This window comes from Meriones unguiculatus (assembly GCF_030254825.1).
Source record: "Meriones unguiculatus strain TT.TT164.6M chromosome X unlocalized genomic scaffold, Bangor_MerUng_6.1 ChrX_unordered_Scaffold_30, whole genome shotgun sequence".
In the NCBI taxonomy this organism is placed as follows: Eukaryota; Metazoa; Chordata; class Mammalia; order Rodentia; family Muridae; genus Meriones; species Meriones unguiculatus.
The window spans coordinates 3,002,745-3,024,044 of record NW_026843706.1 but is presented as its reverse complement, the minus strand read 5'-3'; the positions used below and the strand labels follow the sequence as shown (position 1 = coordinate 3,024,044).

Below are 21,300 nucleotides of genomic sequence, written 5' to 3'. Positions count from 1 at the left end.
GACTGTATTTAGAAAGATGCCATGGGAACAGTTTATGGCTATGCATTTCCTGTGTTTTACCCATAGGATGGATATTCCCTAAAATGTGATTTCAATGTTTTCTGCTCCAAAGAGCCCAAATAATTGACTTTCCCTTTGATCAATCAAAAGAACTTGTCAGTGTTGCATCCCAGGCAACTTGCAAAGGAGCTTCCTGCTGATTATGTATTAAATTTCAGAAACAGAAGGCAAAGTTTATCTATGCAAGAGTGATGAGAATACAGACCACAGAAAGCACAGAAAACAACACACTAATGAGCTGTGAATAACAACTGCCATTTTATTGTTCTGTTACCAGGGTACAGAACTGCCTGTGTGTGGCAGGATCAGTCTGGTTATGACAAACAGATTGCTCAGCAACTCATGAGGAGTGTGGGCCAAGCCACGCACGTCTTGGTTGTGTTTTTCCAACAGTCACAACACACTTCTTTCCATGGAGCACAATGACAAATGACCCCATCTAGTCATTCTTCATTCATGACAGCAGAACGTATGGCGCTCAGCTTCATTCTAAAAAGCACAAGGTTGCTCAGGAACTGTGGACATATGTGTACATTCATCACTGTAACTAAGTCAACAGAGGCACAGAGTGAAATCAGGTCAGATTGTACTTATGGGTACAAACTGCAATGAACATTTATTCACGTCTAAGTTAATATTTGTCTCCTATCAAAGCAGCAATTATGCCATTTAGACAACACTAATAAGTCAAGGAGTTAAAACGAGAACTTGGCAAAGCACTGAACTTTCCCCTTACACCTCTTTTGCACAGTTCAAGCGTCTCCTAGGCATTCCAAGGTTGTGTTCTAAGTATGGGAAACAGTTCCACGTCAAGCACTTAGGTGAGAAATTGGAACGGCGAATGCTTTTTTATAAACCGCAAGCAGCAATTATGATTTCAAATCATGCTAAAGCACAAATTCAGCAGAGATTAAGGTTAGCCATCTGTTTTTCCTAACAGTGTCATTGTTCAGGACTGACTCAGGCACAGCTCGAGCTCCAATTCTGAGGATAGCATTTAGAAAGAAGCATCTGTAACAATGAACATGAGGCAAACTAGGGGGACAATAAAACCCAATTCCTGTAATATGTAGTATAATTCACAGTAATGTTTCCTGTTTTCAATGGTAGAGGTGGAAGCCAGGCCACCACACCTACCAGGGAGCTACATCCCCAGACCTTGAAAATTTGAAATCAGTATTTTACAGATTGTAGGTAAACTTGGCCTTTGCTCTCCACCTGAGTCATGATACACTTAATAGTCTCAGAATGTTTATTAGTCTAAATCATGTGTCAGTTCTAAGAGGAAGTTTTTGAAAACTTTGTGAAAAGAAACCAAATGACTTTGTGATGTTTCCCCCAAGAAATTTTATAAACACCCACAAGAAAGGGAACAGATACAGGGTCTATTGTCAGGCCTTCTATTTTCCTTTTCTTTTCTTTTTTCTTTCTTTCTTTCTTTCCTTCTTCTCCTCCTCCTCCTTCTCTTGCTCCTGCTTCTTCTTTTTGTTTTTGTTTTTGTTTTTGTTTTTTTTTTTTTTTTTTTTTTTTTTGAGATAAGGTTTCTCTGTATAGCCCTGGCTGTCCTGGAACTCAACTCTGTAGACCAGGCTGGCCTCAAACTCGATATCCACCTGCCTCTGCTCCCTCTTTACTGGCAGGCAGTCTCAAGTCTTCCCGTGTCCCTATAGTTACAGTCTCCAGCTGTCAATATGCTCAAACATTCTAATTAAACATGTGGGATATTAAGCTCAATATTTAAGATAAAAGCATAAACCAGTTCTTTGTTTATAATTAAAATAAAAGATTGAGGCTTCTCAAAATAGTTCAAATGGCAAAAAGAAAATGGAAACTATGGGAAGAGATTCCACAATGTACATACCATATTATTGTCCTGATTTCACACTCTTCCTGGACCTGACATTCAGCATGGCTAAATGACAATTGACTTGTCATCACAGTTAATTTTCACAATTTCATTGCGATTAGCACGTGTCAACATCCAAGAGATGTTCACACTGAATGTTAGCATTCCATTTTTCTCTCTCAAGAAGAATCCAAAGGTAAGATCATTTGAAACATGAAGCAGTTTTGATATTAATATGAATTCTGTTGGAACTGTGCCATTTTTCAACAATTTTGTGCTATCAGGTTGAACCGGAGAGCAGTTAGACCAGTCTCACCAACCAGACTTTGGTATCCTTTTATTGAGTAAACTGTAGGGCCAGCATTGCTTAGTCACCATATGTATGGGATCTTTGATATTCATAAAAGTTATCCAGAGCATTTAAATCAAAAGGCCGCTTTTAAAAGAAGTCAGAATTATTTAATAGGATGTTCTTTTAAGTGAAAGTTCCCCATCCCTAAAGGAGCCAGTTCCAAAGGAACATAGAATCTTCACTGAAAAGACACTAAACAAATGGCCCAACAGAACCAAACTATAGCAGTTTTCTATGAAAATGTCAAAGGGCTTTCGATCTCTGTATCTACCCTACACCACTTATTGCGAAAACAACAACAACAACAAAACAAAACAAAACAAACCAAGTTTAGGCTTCCTGGGTAGGCTTGTATTGCTGGGGTGACAATACCTTTGAAAGCCTCACTGAGAAATTCAGCCAAGTACCATAACAGTTCCAGATCTTACTGGAGCCCGCTCCCTGAGACAGTGAGAGAAAAGTCTCCACTCAAGAAGAATTAACACCTAAAATCAATTTGGTCTATGTTTTATCTTTTTTTTTCTTTTCTTTTAAGTGAACGCCTGCCGCAAAGGCACGCCTGGTTGAACGCTTTCATGCACTCACTCCCGATACTTCACTTAAAGCCACTGTTTGGTAAAGAAATAAAAACATCGAAACATCGTTCTCATGGTTTCTACAAATGAGAATCCTCAGAGAATTCGCTGGAAGGAAACTGTAATTCATTTTTGCAAACTATAATGGGAAAAAAGTTAGAGCAAGCTTAATGAAACCCTGGAGTGATTAGAACTTTTAAAGAATGCAAGTATAATTTGGTACTTTTGAAAAACAGAATGTAAAAAAAAAAAAAACAAGTCCAAAATACCTCTCTATGTAAATTAAAGCTCAAGCCATGGTATTCAAAATGAAAATGATTTACATAATCTACTATACTCCATGTTTTTTTAGTAATTAACCTTCCTGAGGCTGATTTTGTTCTCCTTACTGTTTGCTTAACTAAAATGCTTAAAATTTCTACAGAATATATTACTCTCTCCATAGATGAATATTATTTTGAACTACAATCTGACAAAAACCTAACTACATTTAATTATGCTTGATTAATCCAAATGTCACTGAGAGATTTATAGAAGATAAGTATTTTTCAGGTTAAGTTCATACTCCTTTTTTCATCATACCCAGCTCAGATCTGCTCTTCCACAGATTTACTATCTCAACTCTCTAGGCTTTTTTAAAAGTCTCAGGAAAAAGTCAATAGTCCTAACTGGACCGGAGATTCCACATATCAAGTTGTATTTCTCTTCACTTCCATGGGACTTGCAAAGAGACTTCCATCAAGGGCTGATAGCACCAACTTTGAATTTATTGGTACTGTGCCTGTAGTCTCCCACACTTAGGAAGCAAGTATGCTGAGAACTGAGATCAGTTCTGTGACTTGGGTAAATTTTTTTTTTTTGTACAGCAAAGTACACATACAAGATAGCTTGACTCAATTAAAATACCCAAAGGATATTGTGAGATAAGGGGTGCTTTTCTTTAATACAGGCATATAACTATAAAATGTTTGCAGACTTTCAGTACTGATGCTCCAGAACAGGTGATTCTGTTCATAGAAAAGCAGGCAGTTTAAAGGGTGAGAAACTGGATCTACTGACAGACATTATTCAACATGCTCCACCCACTTCTCCAATCAGTTAAGTCTCCCTCTGCTGGGTCACTCAGATCTGCCCCAAGTAGTCAGAGAGATGGTCAAGTCTGCCCTGTGACTCTAACATTCCCTCTAATGTTAAAGTGGATCTTCTACCAGGAAGCTGTGTGTGTGGCTACACGAAGGAACAGCCCATGTTCTGGCCATTTCAAACTGTACCATGGAGATCACAGGGAATTCAAGTTCCCTACTGCAGAGACAGACGGAAACACGGAAGGAGAGCTTTCTCCAGACTTCTGTGGCTGGAGCGCTGCCTTCATTTTGGCAAGTGAATACAGATAGCTATCCACTGGTAGACTTCAGAGGGAAGCCTTCTTGGCTACTCCTTTCCTCCACCTCTGGAAGGCGCTGAAGTGTTAGACAGGGTCTCCTCCTGACAAGTAGCAACTTTCAGTCTAGCCTCTTTATCCTGATACTTGTAAACTTCTGATGAAAACATTACCACCTTTTTACTTAGTCTGAAGTGTGCACGAGCCGTGGCATGTGCCGAGGTCAGTGGACGGCTTGCAGCAGTTGGTTTTCTCCTCCTACCCCGCAGGACATGGGAACTGAACTCAGGTCGTCAGTCTTGGTGGCAGGCAGCTTTACCAGCTCAGCCATCTCCCTGGCCCTTAAATGATCTTTTTGTGAAGTCCTGAAAACATGTATCTGAGCCTGTGGTGAGTGTCTGTTAAAAAGAATCAAATGATGGCCCTTACTTTTCCATGAGATTTGGCTGTGAAAGCTGGGCCCTCTCAGCACACTACTTGCTCCCTGTTGGCCAGGGAGACAATAACTAGAGTGGCTTAGACCCCTGTTATCTACTGAAGCTACAGAACAAGGACTTCAGCAGGTACCCTGAAGAGCCCAGTGAAGAGGAGACAGATTCTCACAATCCACACTGATAGATTAAAAGAAACCTGGGGAATGAAGAATACTTCCTTCTCTGAAGAAAACACCTGCCCCTTATGAAGGTGAAGTCTTTCATTTTTCCCTACAGTGCTTGTTTCCCAAGTGAACGACAAAGCTACCTTGTCCGTACTAGAACAGACAGTTCATGAGGCAGGGATTTCACTCTGCTTTAAGCACTGTCACACGCACAGCAGTGACTATATAGCATGTGGTAACATATTACTGAAATCCAAGACTGCATTTCATCTTCTATCCCATGACTGCTGTTGTCTGCCACCCTCACTTCCAGTCTTCCTTACTTCAGGATACCTATGTTTCAATCACCTATTTCACACGAGCACAACCTGAGCCAAAGACTGGCCTCAGTGGAACGACCTGCTTTATGCAGTTTGCTGGATACCGCAAGGCTATCATTTGTGGTCCTTGATCATTGTATGGAAACTCTGAAGGTGAGACAGTTCACGCTGGCTGCCAACTAGAATGTTCTGCCTACTGAGGGAAGGAGGTTTCAGTCCTACAAGCATTCCAAATACGCCTTTGACTCATATCTACCTGCAAATATGCTTTCAAAACATTATCACATGTTCTTTTACAGTAGGACCAAGACCTACAAACTACTTAAACGTGTATTCATAAATAACAATAAGCCACAGTGAAGACTTCACACCTTTTCCCTTATATCCTCCCCTCCTTTCTTCTTTGTTTTTTCCCTCCCTTGTTCTTTCTTCTCTTCTTTCCTTCCTTCCTGTTTTCTTCTTCTCTCCTACTTCTTTCACAAAGGTTCTCACTATGTTGCCTAAGCTGGCCTTAGAGTCACTCATGTTTTCACCTCCTGCATGCTGGGATTACAGGAGTATATCATCAGGACAAACAGAGTTTTCTATTTTTTTATATAAATTTTATTTTTTATATTAATCACAGGTTATTTACTTTGTATCCCAGCCATAGCCCCCTCCAATGAACCACATTTTTAAATGGTTGACTGAAAAGAAAGAAATCCACAGCAAAGCTCTTTGAATGGTCAACACCTTCAGCGACTGTCTACAAACTGCTAATAAAACAAGCTTATACTTCTCTTGATAACTGATAATGCCCTAGTTTGAAGTAGTCTACCATGTTTAATTAACTAATAAATCACTGTCAATGGCTGATAACTTTTCAAGTTCATTAAAATTTCACGTGTCCCTCATTTTCAAACCAGAAGGTACTGATATCTCTAATCAGCATGACAGGAACTGGAGTTAAAAGTTATCTTTTCACCCAGAACAGCAAACAAAATCCTGTATTGATTAAATGGTTAATGGTGCTCTCCTGCTGGCAATATTGGTTCCTTCTGTTTACTAACGTATAGATTATGAAGGACATTATCTTTAAAGTCAATGTTTAAGCATCTGGACCACTAGGAAAGACGACAGAATAAATATATGTTTGTGTAAGTGTTTTATCCCCCCTGGCCGGCACACATGTCCAAAAACTGAGCAAAACGTCATGTATAATGCAATTAATAAAAGCTACATATTTTATGTAGTGTGCCTGACATATTAAGCAAAAGATACACAACTACATTCTGGAAAAACAATGATTTCAGAAACTATAAATTTAGACCAAAAGGCTTAGTCTTCAAAAACAGAAGGCATCAGAGAATAATAATGAGCCAAGAGAAGTAAATTAAAACAAAACCATGACAGAAGTGAAAGCAAGCCACAAGGGCTAGAGAAAAACAGTAGAAAACAAGTTGATGAAACGAGGGTATGGAGTAAGACTCAGAGAAGAAAAAAAAATCACATATAAAGGAAGACAAAGAGATGAAAGCCATAAAGAAAGATGCATGTGAAAGATGGATAACAGAAAGCTGATCGAGAAATAAATTTCTGAAGAACACTACAAAATAATACAAAATGTACTAAGGCCTAATATGGGACTTGCTAAAGCTCACTACGTGCCAGAAAAAGCCACAGACAACTTCCAACCCTGAGCTATACTGAAGTGAAGTTACAAAATATCAAGCATAAACATGCAATCATGTCCAGCAAGCAGGTTGTCTACAAGTCTGAAAGAAAAATCCATCTGTACTCCTGGACTTGGGAGCACCAGCAAATATAGACAATAAAGTCTCTGAAGATCTAGGGGGAAGGAATGTGATCCAAGGTTCTGACAGCCAGCCAAGCTATTATTATAAGTAATGGCAATAGAGAGAACTGCAAGAACATCTAATTGAAACTGTAATTGAGTCTACCAAAACACAAAACCATCAACTTCCAAATGTGGAATTTTTGTACAAAAAAAAAAAAAGGCTGGAAGCAAGCACTGATCTCATGCAAATATAAACTCTAGTCACAACCTGTATTAGTCTAAAGTGTTGTTTTGCAGGGCAAAAACTGCCTAGTCCACTTGTCTCCTCTAACTGCACCAGAATGGAAATACCACAAAGAAAACCCTTTCCTGAGTGTAACTGTCTGGAATGACAGAAAACTTTTGATTTACAGATGACCCTTGAGGATTAATATGCCCAATACATTCCTCTCAAGGGTTCATTCTAACTGCTTGACATATTGTTCAGAGGACTGGCCCAGGGAAAGGAAGGCCCAAGCATAGACTCTGGTTCTGCTGTTCACCTTCCGTCTCTTCTTGGTATCTATATCTCCTTGGTAAACCACTTAATTGCTTTGGAATGCACATGAGAAATAAAAGCTACTTTGCACACACCACCTCCTTGCATTGTAAGAAGCACAAGGGGTGCTGGATGTTAAGTTCTTTGGAATCTCTAAGGCGGCTCTAAGACCATGTCAGAGATAGAAAGAAGCCCTTGTATTACGAACCCAGAACCAGAGATTCAGAGACAAAGAAAGAATCAAATGGCTCATTTGGATCCATTTCTAATTCCTGTCACTCCTCCACTTTGGAAAGCCACTTTTTAGCACTAGAAAAAAAGAAATTCAGTACTGCCACAGCTCTTGACATGAATCATTACCAACTGAGGTCGGGGCTATCTTCTGAAGAATTTAGAAAGATGTTTGCACACCAGCCATTGTAAATTTCTATTACTTTTCATCCTTTGACTCATCAAGTATATATATTCAAGTACCTACTATGTGCCAGGCACTGTTTCGAAAAGTCTACTCAGGTGACAAATACATAAAATAGAACAAGAGTATAAACTGAAGGGTATTATAGAGAAATGGGGAAGAATTCAGTTGAAAAGTGGTCAATATCAATTTGTAATATCTGTAGAAATTCATAAAGCACTAGCGGGACATGCTTAAAGTGCAGAGGATCATGCACCGTCAGCAGAAAGGATACATACATGTTCCAATCAAGGGGAGAATAAACCTTGTGAATGCAGGATGCTCCTGAAAGTCTTCTTATTGATGATCCCAAAGACAGGAGCAGCTGGGATGTACCAGGCTCAGATGGTTATGAGTTAAGCCCAGGAATATTAGAAGACTATGGATTAAATCCTTAAGACATTTAAACAGAAGCCAGCTTTTTCAAAAATGACAAAGGATATGACAAGGTTCTTCTGTATCATAACCAATCCTTACATGGCATTTGATGTGGGAGTGTGGCAATCAATGAGCAGCCCTTAAACAATACAAACAGTGCTGCCACAAGGCAACAAATGCCACCATACAAACCTGTTTCCGCCTTTCTCCTCTAGTCAAACTTGCAAGAGTAAAGGAAGTTGACTGGCAACCTACTCAGGAAGATATGGAAATACTATCCGGTGTTTATAAGGCAGCCAGGGTCTTTAAACATAAGGGACCATTATCTTCACAGCTTTTCCATCACAAGGAAATAGTCACTGACTTAGACCTGTGACCAGTCAGTCTCTCACCAAGCTCTTTTACCAAGTTTATCAACATGATTTTGCTTGACTCATTGCATATCAGTTCTGTAAGAAAACAGGAGCTACCAGGAAATCAGGTAACACAAGGAAATAAAAAAAAAAAAAATTCAGATGCGATGCAACTCGTGAAGAGTTACAATTGAGCCCAGTGCAGCTAATCAGAGCAGATCTCTGAGGCAGAAACGTTCATTGTGGTGGCAGTGGGAAAGATGACATTCTATAGCAGAAATGATAAAGGAGTAATGATAAATACAAGCTTAAAAAACATTTTGAGAGGAGTCTTGTTACATAATTCAGGCTATGCTCATGATCCTTCTGCCTCAACTTCTGGAGTACTGAGATTTCAGGTGTGTACCACCCTGCCTGGCTACAAATGAAAACTTCTAAATCTGGATTCAATATTGAAAAACTGGAGAGAAACACTTATACATACAGTAAATGAAACTGATGGTCAATATGTACGTGAAAAATATAGTGAAGAGGGAAACACATACAAGGGAGCTGGATAAGCTAGGTATTGGTTTGAATCCAGGCTCTCAGATAGCCTCTATTATTAAGGATACATATCACATCATTTCTCTTTCCTTACCACAAGTTCTCTAATTCCCACTTCTAACTTTTAGCAAGAGGGTTTATAAAAATCAGATTGGGAGCTGGGTGGAGTGGCACATGCATTTAATCCCAGCTTTTGGGAGGCAGAGGCAGGTGGATCTCTGTGAGTTCAAGGCCAGCCTGGTCTACAGAGTGGGTTCCAGGACAGCCAGGGCTGCACAGAGAAACTCTATCACAATAAAACGAAACAAATGAACCAAAACTCAAATTGAGTGGGCAGTTCCTAAAACTGGCAAAAAATAATGACAATGGAAATTATCAAGATCTATATAACATTCTTGAAAATAATGTGACAATCTGTGTTACAGTAAGTCAAGTATATCACACAGGAACCCCTAGTTCCTTAGATGACTACAAAAGGAATTTCATGTGGCGAAGAGACAGTACTAGGTTAGTGGAGCTTTCACAGAAACATACAACTGTACTTCTCACTCTTTCTTTACAAGTCTGACATTGACTAGAAGATAGTTTTTCACTTAAAATCTTTCAAACCAAGGTGTTAAGTGAGAAATTCCAAGACAACTTTTAGAGTGCTTTAATCAATGGAACAGAAGTAAGCAAATGAACTTTAAAGTCAAATTAATAGCAATGAACAGGTTCTAACATCAAAATACCACACCTCACAATGAGAACACAGGCAGAAGGCTGCAAAAGTCTAAGTCAGAGTGAAGGGGGAATGGACATGGGACAGGAAGAACCCTGGGACCGAATTTTCAAGATGTGCTCCACTGATGCCATCCACTTCCAGACCTCCCTGGCTCTAGGTAGAGTTTTGGTCACAAACAGCAACAGTAGGAGCTGCTGTATCTGGAATGAGGAAGGAGCTCCAAATCCTGGGATGACTTCAAACACTAAAACCCATAACAAGATACAGAGTATAGAGTACAAGAGCGCTAAGGAGTTTCTGTGCTCTTTTGTGATGGGTGCTAATGATGGCACAGCAAGACACCACGGCAAACTGCTCCGTTTACAACTTTAGTGGAAGATACAACTGAAGTAACTACAGGAAAGGCTCCATAAAAACACTGAGCCAATATAAAGGAAGCAACATATTTAAGCATTGGGAGTAACAATAGTGCCACCAACAAGACCTGCTGGAAATAAGGGTCTTTGGTTGCCTTTGCGAAGATAATCTTTCTTCAGAGTTGATCGCAGCACTCATTTTCTAGAAAGTTCTATTAGTCTTGAACTTGTCCCTATGAAGAAAAGAATCCATAGAGAGCTCATCAGTACAGTTTTCTTTATTTTAACCAAATATATCAGAATATTTAGTGATAATTCTAAAACGTTCGCCTTAACTCAGAATTATTTTCTATATTTACTATAGAAAAAGTGGCATTCCATTACGTATTTAAAATTTGTAACAGTTCTTTACAATCAATTAAAAATTTGATTAGAAATTTGATTAGAAGCTAGGCATGGTGACACATGCCTTTAATCCCAGTATTCAGGAGGTAGAGGCAAGTGGATCTTTGTAAGTTAGAGGCCAGACTTGCATAACATAGTGATTTATAGGACAGCCAGGGAGAGAGACCCTGCTTAAAAGAATGTTTGGAACTATGAAATAACTACTAATGCATATGGGATTTCTTCTTTGCCTGAGAAAGTCTCAATTTAGAACAGTGGTGAGGGTTGCAAGCTTTAAATATTCCCCAAAACAACTTATCTGTATACTTCAAAAGAGCAAATTGTATGGTATGTGAACTGTATCTCAATAAAACCACTTTACAAACTACCTAAAGAATACATTTTTAGACTTCTTTCTATATAAGCACCGACTTTCTCATTCCCACTCCTTTCCTGAGATCATTCCCCAGGTGTTTAACCATTATTCTATTTGTAGAGCTTAACAATTTTAAACTGCCAAGTTAACTATTTAGGATTTCATTTTTGCTAAAAATTTTTTGAAAACAAGATGTTGGAAATTAGGGCTGATCCTTAGTTAGCATACAATATGTTAAGCTACTTATTGTAAGTCTCACTATGTAACTCTACTTGTCCTGAAACTTTCTATGTAGACCAGGGTAGCCTCAAAGTCACAGAGATCCATCTGCCTCTGACTCCTAAATGCTGGGATTAAAGGCATGAGACACCATGCCCAGCTGGAGTATGGCCTTGAAAACAGCTTTCAGTTAAAACCACCATTTAACCCACCAAATGACTCCTATTAAAGATGCCTTTGGTACTCTCCAAATTACTTCATGTAACTGAATAATAGTTTGAATTAACTGTGTACACTGATGTCCAACAAGATATTTGGCTTACATACAGGCTGAAAATGGGAGTGTAGAAAACTGATCTGATATAGGCCTTCAAACTAATCAGTTTACTGCTGGCTGAGAATGGGAAATGTGCGTGCGTGCGTGTGTGTCCAACAGACGGAGACAAATCAAGCCTTGCATAGCTGGTCAGAGCACAACTGTTCCCTGGCAAAAATAACCCACTCTGGGAACAACAGATATAACTTTCCTGTTACTATCATATCACTAATGGTGAATGACCTGATCTCCTTTAAATTTCATGTTTTAAGATGAGTTGTTTCTGCAGGAAAGATTAAACAGCAGCACAGATGTGTTTTATCCTTTATACCACTCATGAGAAAACACCAGCATTTACTATAGGGTATAAAACTGCAAAGCTATGTAAAGCATATTTGACTATAAATGGTTCTGTTCTGCTAAAGATCTGAAGAATCAAGGTTTGCATGTTAAGAAGTATATAAGAAAAAATGTATATATATAGGAAATGGGCATATATGTATATGTATGTATATATGTATCCATGTATCCATTACATGGATACACATGTGTAGTGGAAAGTTTTGGTGTCTAAAAAGTGTTATGTTATGTAAACATGTTTTTGTTTTGATCTCAGGTGTGGGATGTGGGACTGATTGACATTGTCCACAGCAGCAGACTATTTATTTGCCTCATACAGGCTCTGAGAGGGGCTCTTTGCTAGCCCCTACCTCTTTGCTAGGTATTTTAACTCTGAGGGCTCTGAAGCAGGAATAAATGCCAGAGCCCAGTGAGAGGGAGTTCCAAGAAAGAAGGCTGCTACTTCTCCCCCCCTGATGCTCCTCGTTGCTGTTGTTGCAGTTTGATGAGAAGTTGAAGATATCCTGAAACAAAGATAAATGAAGATTGGACTTGCCCCAAGGAACCTGATGACCCTGAACAGCAGTAAGTAGCCAAAGAGAACTATGTCTCTTCTCCCCACTACCTGATGTTGGAAGGGATTGCAGTGGAGAAGGGAGGTAGATGCTTCAGAAACATAAATAAAATAGTTTTTAAAAGTATGCTAACTGGCTGGAGAGATGGTTCAGTGGTTAAGAGCACTGTCTGCTCTTGCAGAGGTCCTGAGCTCAATTCCCAGCAACCATGTAGTGGCTCATAACTATCTATAATGAGATCTGGTGCCCTCTTCTGGCCTGCAGGTGTACGTGCAGGCAGAACAATGCCTACATAATAAATAAATAAATAAATAAATAAATAAATAAACAAATCTTTTTTTAAAGTATGCTAACACACATGTGATGTGTGTGTGTGTGTGTGTGTGTGTGTGTGTGTGTGTGTGTGTGTAAGAAAAACACATTAGGGAGAAATAACCAATGTTAAAATTGAATGAAACTATCAATATGAAGCTAGGTATGGTATATGGATATATACATACATATATGTGACAGTTGTGTTCAGAACTTCTGTCCAGAAGAAGGGCTTAGGAGAGGTCTAATGAGCACCCAGCACCCATGATTCGGCTGTCTAATATCTGTTAAAAAGAACTATGAAATAGCTGATTCTAGGATAGGGGCATAGAAGGTGAAAGATGAGCTTGGGATATAATATAAGAAAGTAGGACAACTTTCCAAAATTATTGCATTTTTGTCAATGGAATACAAAAAACCAAGCTCAAAATAACTCCTATTATCCAACTCCCATTATGCCAACTTAAGCAACAAAAAGGATAGTGACTGCTACATGCAATAACATGAATGGATTTCACAGTGGACAAAGATGACAAGGGTCAATATTTACATGTGATTTTTGTTCTATTTTTTTTTCTAAAAAAAGTACCTCCAGTGATGGTCAGAAAACATCTTCTATGGTAGAGAGGAGAACAATGTGGTTAGAAAGGAATCTTCCAGGGTGTTAGAAATAGAGATGTAAATGTGTGTCAAGCCATAGACTTAAGATTTGTAGACTTTACTAGTATATGTTATACTTCAATAAAAGAGTGCTGACTATAATGTATAAAACAATAAAACACCTTTAAATCTACACTGCTCAAAAACTCAAGGCAAGAAACGTCCCAACTTTTACGGCGGTGGTTCTCAACATGGGGGTCAACCACCAAGGGTGTCAAATGACCATTTCACACAGGTCACCTAAGACCACCAGAAAACACAGATAATCACATCATGTTTCATAACAATAGCAAAATAAAGTTATGAAGTAGCAACAAAAATAATTTTATGGTTGATGGTCACCATGACATGAGGAACTGTATGAAAGGGTCACAGCATTAAGGGAGGTTGAGAAGCACTGATATAAACGAATCAGATAGCCATTACCTAATTTATGGTCTATCCTACCATCACCAATAATTGATCAAGCAGAAATCATGAGTCATACATATAATTCTGCAACAGTACTGATGAAGTATTCCAGTAAACAACATTAAAAAGCTCCACTGATCAAAGAGCGAGCAACCGAGTTTGTGATAGAGGCAGCCCCTGATTCCTTCACTCAGAGATCCACATGGAGACTGAGCTGCCAATCGGCCACATCTGAGCAGGGAGTCTAGGTCCTCTCTATGCATGGTCCTCGGTTGGTGGGGCTCCTGTCCCCTCCATGTCCCTCTATCCCCACACCTTTCTTATTCCATAAGACTTCCTGCGCTCTGCCCAAAGTTTGGCAGATGAATCTTAGCACCTGCTTCAATCCTCCCCACACAACCCACAGAGCAAAAGGAATCCAGGCAGTCCTGATGAGACTTAACAAGCTATGGGTAGGTAGCAATGATGGAGAACTCCCCTTTTCAGTGTATAGGAAAGAAGAGAGAGGGAGGGTGGGGCTGGGGGGAGAAATTGAAGGAGGGGGCTTCAAACAATATATAATGAAAAAATTGTGAAAAAAAATTTAAAAGGCTCCACTGAGAGCCTTTATAACAACTTCTGATTTCTATCAAATATGGAAATAATGAACAAACTAAATAATACTTCAGAAAAGAACTAAACAAATCAAGGTGGTAATGTTTTCTGACATGGTCTTTCAACCACAGCACTTTCTTTTTTCTATTATTATTATTATTATTATTATTATTATTATTATTATTATTATTTATTCACCTAGTATCCCAGTTGTAGCTCCCTCCCTCATCAGCTCCAGGTCCCATTCTCCCTCCCTTTTCCTCCTCTAGTCCACTGATGGGGGGAGTCCTCCTCTCCTACTGTCAGACCCTAGCCTATTAGATCCCATCAGGACTGCTGGGATCCTCTTCACATAGAGAGGACCTAGAACCCCTGCTCTGATGTAGCCCATAGACAGCTCAGTTTCCATGTGGATTCCCTAGTAAGGAGAGAAGTGACAGTTTCTGACATGAACTCAGTGGCCTGCTCCTTGATCACTTCTCCCTGGTGGGGCCACCTAGCCAACCCACAACACTTTCTATATTAGAAACAACTTGATAAAGAAATGCTCAACATCCCTAGTTATTAGGGAAATGCCAATCAAAATGAGCCTGAGATTTCACCTCAAACCCATCAGAATGGCTAAGATCAAAAAATTAAGGGACAACACATGCTAGAGAGGATGTGGAGAAAGGGGAACCCTCCTCCATTGCTGGTGGGAATGCAAACTCCTACAACCACTCTGGAAATCAATCTGGCGCTTTCTCAGAAAATTAAGAATAGTGCTTCCTCAAGATCCAGCTATACCACTCCTAGGCATATACCTAAAAAATGTCCCACCATTCAATAAAGTCATTTGCTCAACTATGTTCACAGCAGCTTTATTTGTAATAGCCAGAATCTGGAAACAACCTAGATGTTCCTCAACAGAGGAATGGATACAGAAATTGTGGTACATTTACACAATGGAATTGCTATTCAGCAATTAAAAACAAGGAAATAATGAAATTTGCAGGCAAATGGTGGGATCTAGAAAAGATCATCCTGAGTGAGTTAACTCAGAAGCAGAAAGACACACATGGTATATATTCACTTATAAGTGGATATTAGCCATATAGTATAGGATGAACATACTAAAATCTATAGCCCTAAAGAAGCTAAACAAGGAGGACCCTACGGAAGATGCTTAATCCTCATTCAGAAGGGCAAACAGGATAGACATTGGAAGTAGGAGAAGACAGGGAACAGGACAGGAGTCTTCCACAGAGGACCTCTGAAAGACTCTACCCAGCAGGGTATCAAAGGAGATACTGAGACTCATAACCAAACTTTGGGCAGAATTCTGGAATCCATATGGAAGAAAAGAAAGATAGAAAGACCTGGAGGGGCAAAAGGAGAATAACAGAGCCAAAATACTTGGGCCCAGGGGGCCTGCAGAGACCAATACTCCAACTAAGGACCATGCATGGAGAGGACCTAGACTCCCTGTTCAAAGGAGGCCCATAGGCAGCTCAGTTTCCAAGCAGGTTTCCTAATAAGGGGTACAGGGGCTGTGTCTGACATGAACTCAGTGGCTGAATTGATCATCTCCCCCTGGGGGGTGCAGCCTTGCCAGGCCACAGAGAAAGATGATGCAGCCAGCCTTGATGAGACCTGATAAGCTAGGGTCAGATTGAAGGGGAGGAAGTCCTCCCCTATCATGGGACCAGGGAAAGGGCATAGGAAGAGAAGAGGAAGGGTGGGTGGGACTAGGAGGAGATGAGGGAGGGGGCTGTAGCCAGGATACAAAGTGAATAAATTGTAATAAACAAATATATAAATAAAATCAAATTAAAAAAAAAGAAAAACTTGAGACTATCCATATATGTCAACATGGTCCTGAAATGGATCCCAGTTTGGAAAATTCCTTTTCTTTTCTTTTTTCTCATTCTTTCTTCCTTCCTTCCTGTCCTTCTTCTCTCTGTCTCTGTCTCTGTCTCTCTCTTCCTTTCTATCTATTTTGGCCTTTTGAGACAGTTTCTCTGTATAACCCTGACTGTCCTGGAGACCAGGGTAGCCTCCAACCCTGCAATCCACCTGCTTCTGACCCCTAAGTGTCAAAATTATAGGTGTGCACCACCACCATCTGGTTTTCTCTTTCTTTTTTTATTTAATGTTTCCTAGAGTTTTCTGCTGTTCTGGGTTTGTTTGGTTTTTTTGTTTGTTTGTTTGTTTTGTTTTTTTTGTAACACACAAATTAAGAAAAGATACTTCTTAACTGAAAAATTGGAAACCAAAGACTATATTATTTTTCTTACCAAGAAAATAATGACAGATGTTCTACAACTAACAACTTCTCATTGTTAATTTACTGTAATCGGGCTGGAGAGATGGCTCAGAGGTTAAGAGCATTGGCTGTATATCCAAAGGTCCTGAGTTCAACTCCCAGCCACCACCTATAACCATCTGTAATGATCTGGTGCCCTCTTCTGCCTTGCAGGCATACATGTAGGCAGAATACTGTATAAATAAAATACTTAATTTACTGTAATCAACTACACACTATATAGAACTTATCATTAGCTACATTTAAGTGAACAGCTTGGTGACCGGCATATTCATACTGTTGCACAAGCATCACCATTATCTATTCCAAGAACTTTCTCCTCATCACAAACAGGAAATTTCTACTCACTAACAATTCCTCGTTCTATCTCCCCCAAAGCCAAGCCACGTTTCTACCTTCTGACTGTCTAAAAATCATTGCTTAGGTATCTCATAATAGTGGAATCCCATTATTTGTGCTTTTGAGTATGGCCTGTTCTACGTACAATAATGACTTCAAGATTCGTCCACACTGAAGCATGCATCAAAATTTCATTCTTTTTAAAGACTAAATAATACTTCAGTGTGTGAATTAACTACATTTTTATTAATTTTAGCGTAATTATTTCAGGTTTAACCCACAAAAGTTCTCTACACATTTTTCTGTCAGTCTCTAATAGTGACAACAAGCAGAAAACTTAACTGTTTTAAAACAAAACACCATTCACAGTAGAATGAGCCCCTGTTCACTGTGCACTCCAAAGTGCGAGGAATCTCAGGACAGAGGGAATTCCATTTAAATGATGATGCTAGGTGCCCACTTCTTGTTCTCCTTCTCAGCATAAAAGTCTTTCTCCAATCTTTCTTTCTCCAAGGATCACTTTGCTTTTCCAGTGATAAAAACCACAGAGAATGTGTGGCATAAAATAATGTTCAATTGTCTGCCTGGTACTTTCTGGAGACAAATCAGATAGTTCATAATGGAAATCAAAGTGGTTTCTTACTGTTTAGCCTTGTATTTTGATGCATCCCTTGGTTCACTGCTAGGATTGCTCCAGTCATCAGCTTCAGGAGTGGTCTTGTAATGGCGCCATGCAGACTTATTAAAAACTGGCAGCCTCTCAAAGGATTCACTTGAAAGGGCCTATTACAAAAAAAAAAAAAAAAAAAAAAAAAAAAAAAAATACACCAAAGGTCTAGGACACTATTTTTCTCACATAGATCTTACTCCTTTAAATAACCATAACCGTATGTTTGTTTTTGAAATATTAAAATTTATTTTGCAGATTTACTTAGCCTGACCGGGGAAAAGATCCGAACTGTTTGTAAATGAGTGAAATCATTTGCTCACTCACTCACTCAAAATCAATACTGAAACAATGACAGGAACAAAACGCATTGTAATTCAGTTAATACTGCTTTGAGATATTCAATATTGTTTTGACAGAATGTCTTAAGATCAAGCATTTTTGTTCAAGAGGAAATTGCCTCCTTAAAAGAGCCTCAGAAGAAAAAAAGTCTCATTCATACCAGATTTATAAACATTTACCATCAAGTGCTATTAAACATCACATCATTTATGGGCTGGGAATGTAGGTCAGTGGCACAGAGCATGTCTACTATCATGCAGGAGGCTCTGGGCTCCATCCCCAGCACCAAATCAAGCAAACAAACCCCATCACTGGGATATACTGCCATCCAAATAACTAGTGAAACTGTGACATCATTTCTAGTAATAAACTATGCCTCAGTTAAAAAGAATGAGCGAGTTCTCATGAATCTATGTAGAAAGTTCTGCAAGATACACTCCAATGTTAAGAAAGAAAACTAAATTGTTGAAACTAAATAATTTCGAATTAGATTTTTAAATAAATGCAGAAGTCTATTACAGGTTTTTGTTGTTGCTAGTTTTTGAGAAGGGATCTCACTATGTATCCCTGGCTGGCCTAGAACTTTCTAAACAGACCAGGCTAGCCTACTCTGCATTCCAAGTGCTGGGCTTAAAGCTATGTGCTGCTTCATTTTAAATATCTTTTATCATGATTTGTTGATTTAAAAAAGAACGTACAATGTAATTGGTCCCATTAAGGCATTTTAATATATCATTTGTTTTTGCTGATTCTCCTCCCCTCTACCTCTTCTCTTCCATCCCCAACTGTGTCCCTTGCAGACACTTTCAACTCCAGTAGTTTCTGTTTTTATGTGCTGTTCTATCATCCTCCCCCTCCATCCTCAAAATCTTATTTCTCTCACGAACCTCTTTATAGTTCTGTGACCTGTCATGATGTTCGTTTTCACATATGTGCACACATTAAAAGCAAACATTTGGGATTTGTTTATCTGAGTCTGGGTTACCTCACTTGATAATAAGATCTACAGATCATTTTGTATAATCATATTATCATTACTGAATTCTTACAACTTGAGAAATTAAAGCAAAAGACTAGAAGACTTCAGATTATTGGAAATCTGTCTCCTTTTAAACCAGGTTTTTCAATGGACATACAATTTTGAAAAACTACAATTTAGATCCATGGTTGTAAAATCAATAATTTAAGTTTTATACATCCATGCTTCCTATTTTATTATGCCTGGGCATAAACTCATAGTGAGGCACAGCATAGTTTCATCTACCTGATCCCAAGGTAAGATGATACAGTCTGCCTCTCAACTGGTTATGGGTACTACGAGCTTTACAAAGCTGAGGCCTTTACACTAGCGGAAACAAACACAGTACCTTCAAATAAATGACAGCGTCGGTACCCACTCCTTCCATGGAGTACAGTTTTAGATCTCCCTGAAAATATCTGGCATACAGTCGAGAAATGGGCAAGCCATACCCAAAGCCAGCCTATTAAGAAAAGGAAATTAATAGAGTGAGACTGGAACAAATGTTTCAGAGGGGACCACTTATAGAAGATTTAAAATGAATCCCTGATTTGAACTTAAATCAAACGAATTAGTGACCCAGTCTATAATAATCTATGACCAAATATTCATTATTTCTACTAAAAAAATAAAAACCCAAAGAACACTTGTCAAGTTTGTGTAACAGAAAAAAAAACACACCTCATTTTTATTAATGTTTTTATTTTTATTTTTTTTTTTAACATTTTAAAGTAAAGTTTTAGCCATGTCCAAGCATAAAGTCAGGGTAACTTTTTTGGAGATAGGGTTTCATGTATCCTAGGCTTGTCTTAAATTCATTATGTACCTAAGGCTGACCTTGAGCTCCTGATCTTCTTGCCTTCAATGCCTAAGTATTGGGATTATAAGCAAGGAACACCATGCCTGGTTTATGCAGCACTGGGGATGGAACCCAGAGCTTCATGCAAATCAGTCAAGGACTTCACCAACTGAACAATGCTCTGAGTTCCAAGGGTGACTTTTAAAAATACTTATTATATCTTCAGATACAGGTATTTCTCACCTTCTCTCTCTCTGTCTTTCTGCAGCAGACAGACCATTATGGAAAGCTACAACTGGTCAAAATGCACAGAAGAACTGACTAGGGTGCCTGTCCTCAGTTGATAAACCTGTTAACACAATTCCTATTCTTAAGTCTCAGGGAGCCTCTTGGAAAGGGAGGCAGAAAGACTGTTAAGAAGATCAGGGGGAATCTGCTGCAAGACCGTGTCTTTCTTTAAAAAGAAAGGGTATAAAATGGGACGTGGAAGCAGTAGGGAATAGGGGCTGAATCTGAGGGAGGGAGTGGTGACTAAATATGATCAAATATTAAATATGTTGTATGAAATTTTTAAAGAATAAAAATACTAGATTAAAAAATGAATACCCAACCAAGTGGAATTTGATCTGATGACAACACAAAACCACATTTACTTCCAAGTTTCATTATCATTTTCCCTGCTGTCTGAAGTTGAATTTTTTTTTTTTTTGAGACAGGGTTTCTTTGTGTAGCCCTGGTTGTCCTGGACTCATTCTATAGACTTCAAACTCACAGAGATCCACATTCTTCTGAGTCCCGAGTAGTGGGATTTAAGGAGTGCAATATCTTTGCCAGGCAAGAGTTGAAATTTACCCACAAGACTAAACCACTGAAAAAATTTTCTGAGAGGTTCCTTCTTAAGGATCTAGAAAAGCTGCAGTATGTTGATACAGTGAATGGGTATTTATAGAATTAAAAAATTAATACCTTCCTATATTTCAATGTCCTCAAACTGACAGCCAATATCTATTTTTACACAGAAGGTCACAGATAGACAACACTAAGAACAATTAATACTGAAGTCAGTGGCGTCATGGTTGCCTGTGGGTGAGTATAGGGAGATGCTATGCAGTAAGCTTTAGCACTCTGGATAAAAACTGGATCTGGAATAGGACCTCAAGGAAAGAGAGCCATGGTCACACAGGCTTCTGACTCTGAGATCTAAGTTGAAATCTCCATTTCTGTGTGACTGTGCAGTTCATTCACCTTCTTAAGACTTTCCTCATCATGAAATAAAAAGCTTGCCTCTGAGCTGATAAGGATTATATGATATAATAAATGCTGTCTCTGTGCGGTATCTATCACACAGTAAAACATAGTGAGATGGCTCAGTTTTGCTGACAAACC

At 38.9% G+C, this 21,300-nt stretch overlaps 1 protein-coding gene across 2 annotated transcripts in view; it reads right to left on the bottom strand.

Annotated features, from left to right (window-relative positions):
- Positions 1-1,535: 1,535 nt before the first annotated feature.
- Positions 1,536-21,300, bottom strand: part of Pdk3 (pyruvate dehydrogenase kinase 3) — a 79,419-nt gene continuing 59,654 nt past the window's right edge. For both annotated transcript variants that reach the window (XM_060376732.1, XM_060376733.1), the window contains exons 10-12: positions 19,465-19,578; positions 17,732-17,871; positions 1,536-10,491 (exon numbers count right to left, since the gene is read on the bottom strand). In XM_060376732.1, coding sequence (XP_060232715.1) covers positions 10,461-10,491; positions 17,732-17,871; positions 19,465-19,578 — 285 coding nt within the window. In that variant the 3' untranslated portion in view covers positions 1,536-10,460. The remainder of the gene's footprint in view (positions 10,492-17,731; positions 17,872-19,464; positions 19,579-21,300) is intronic.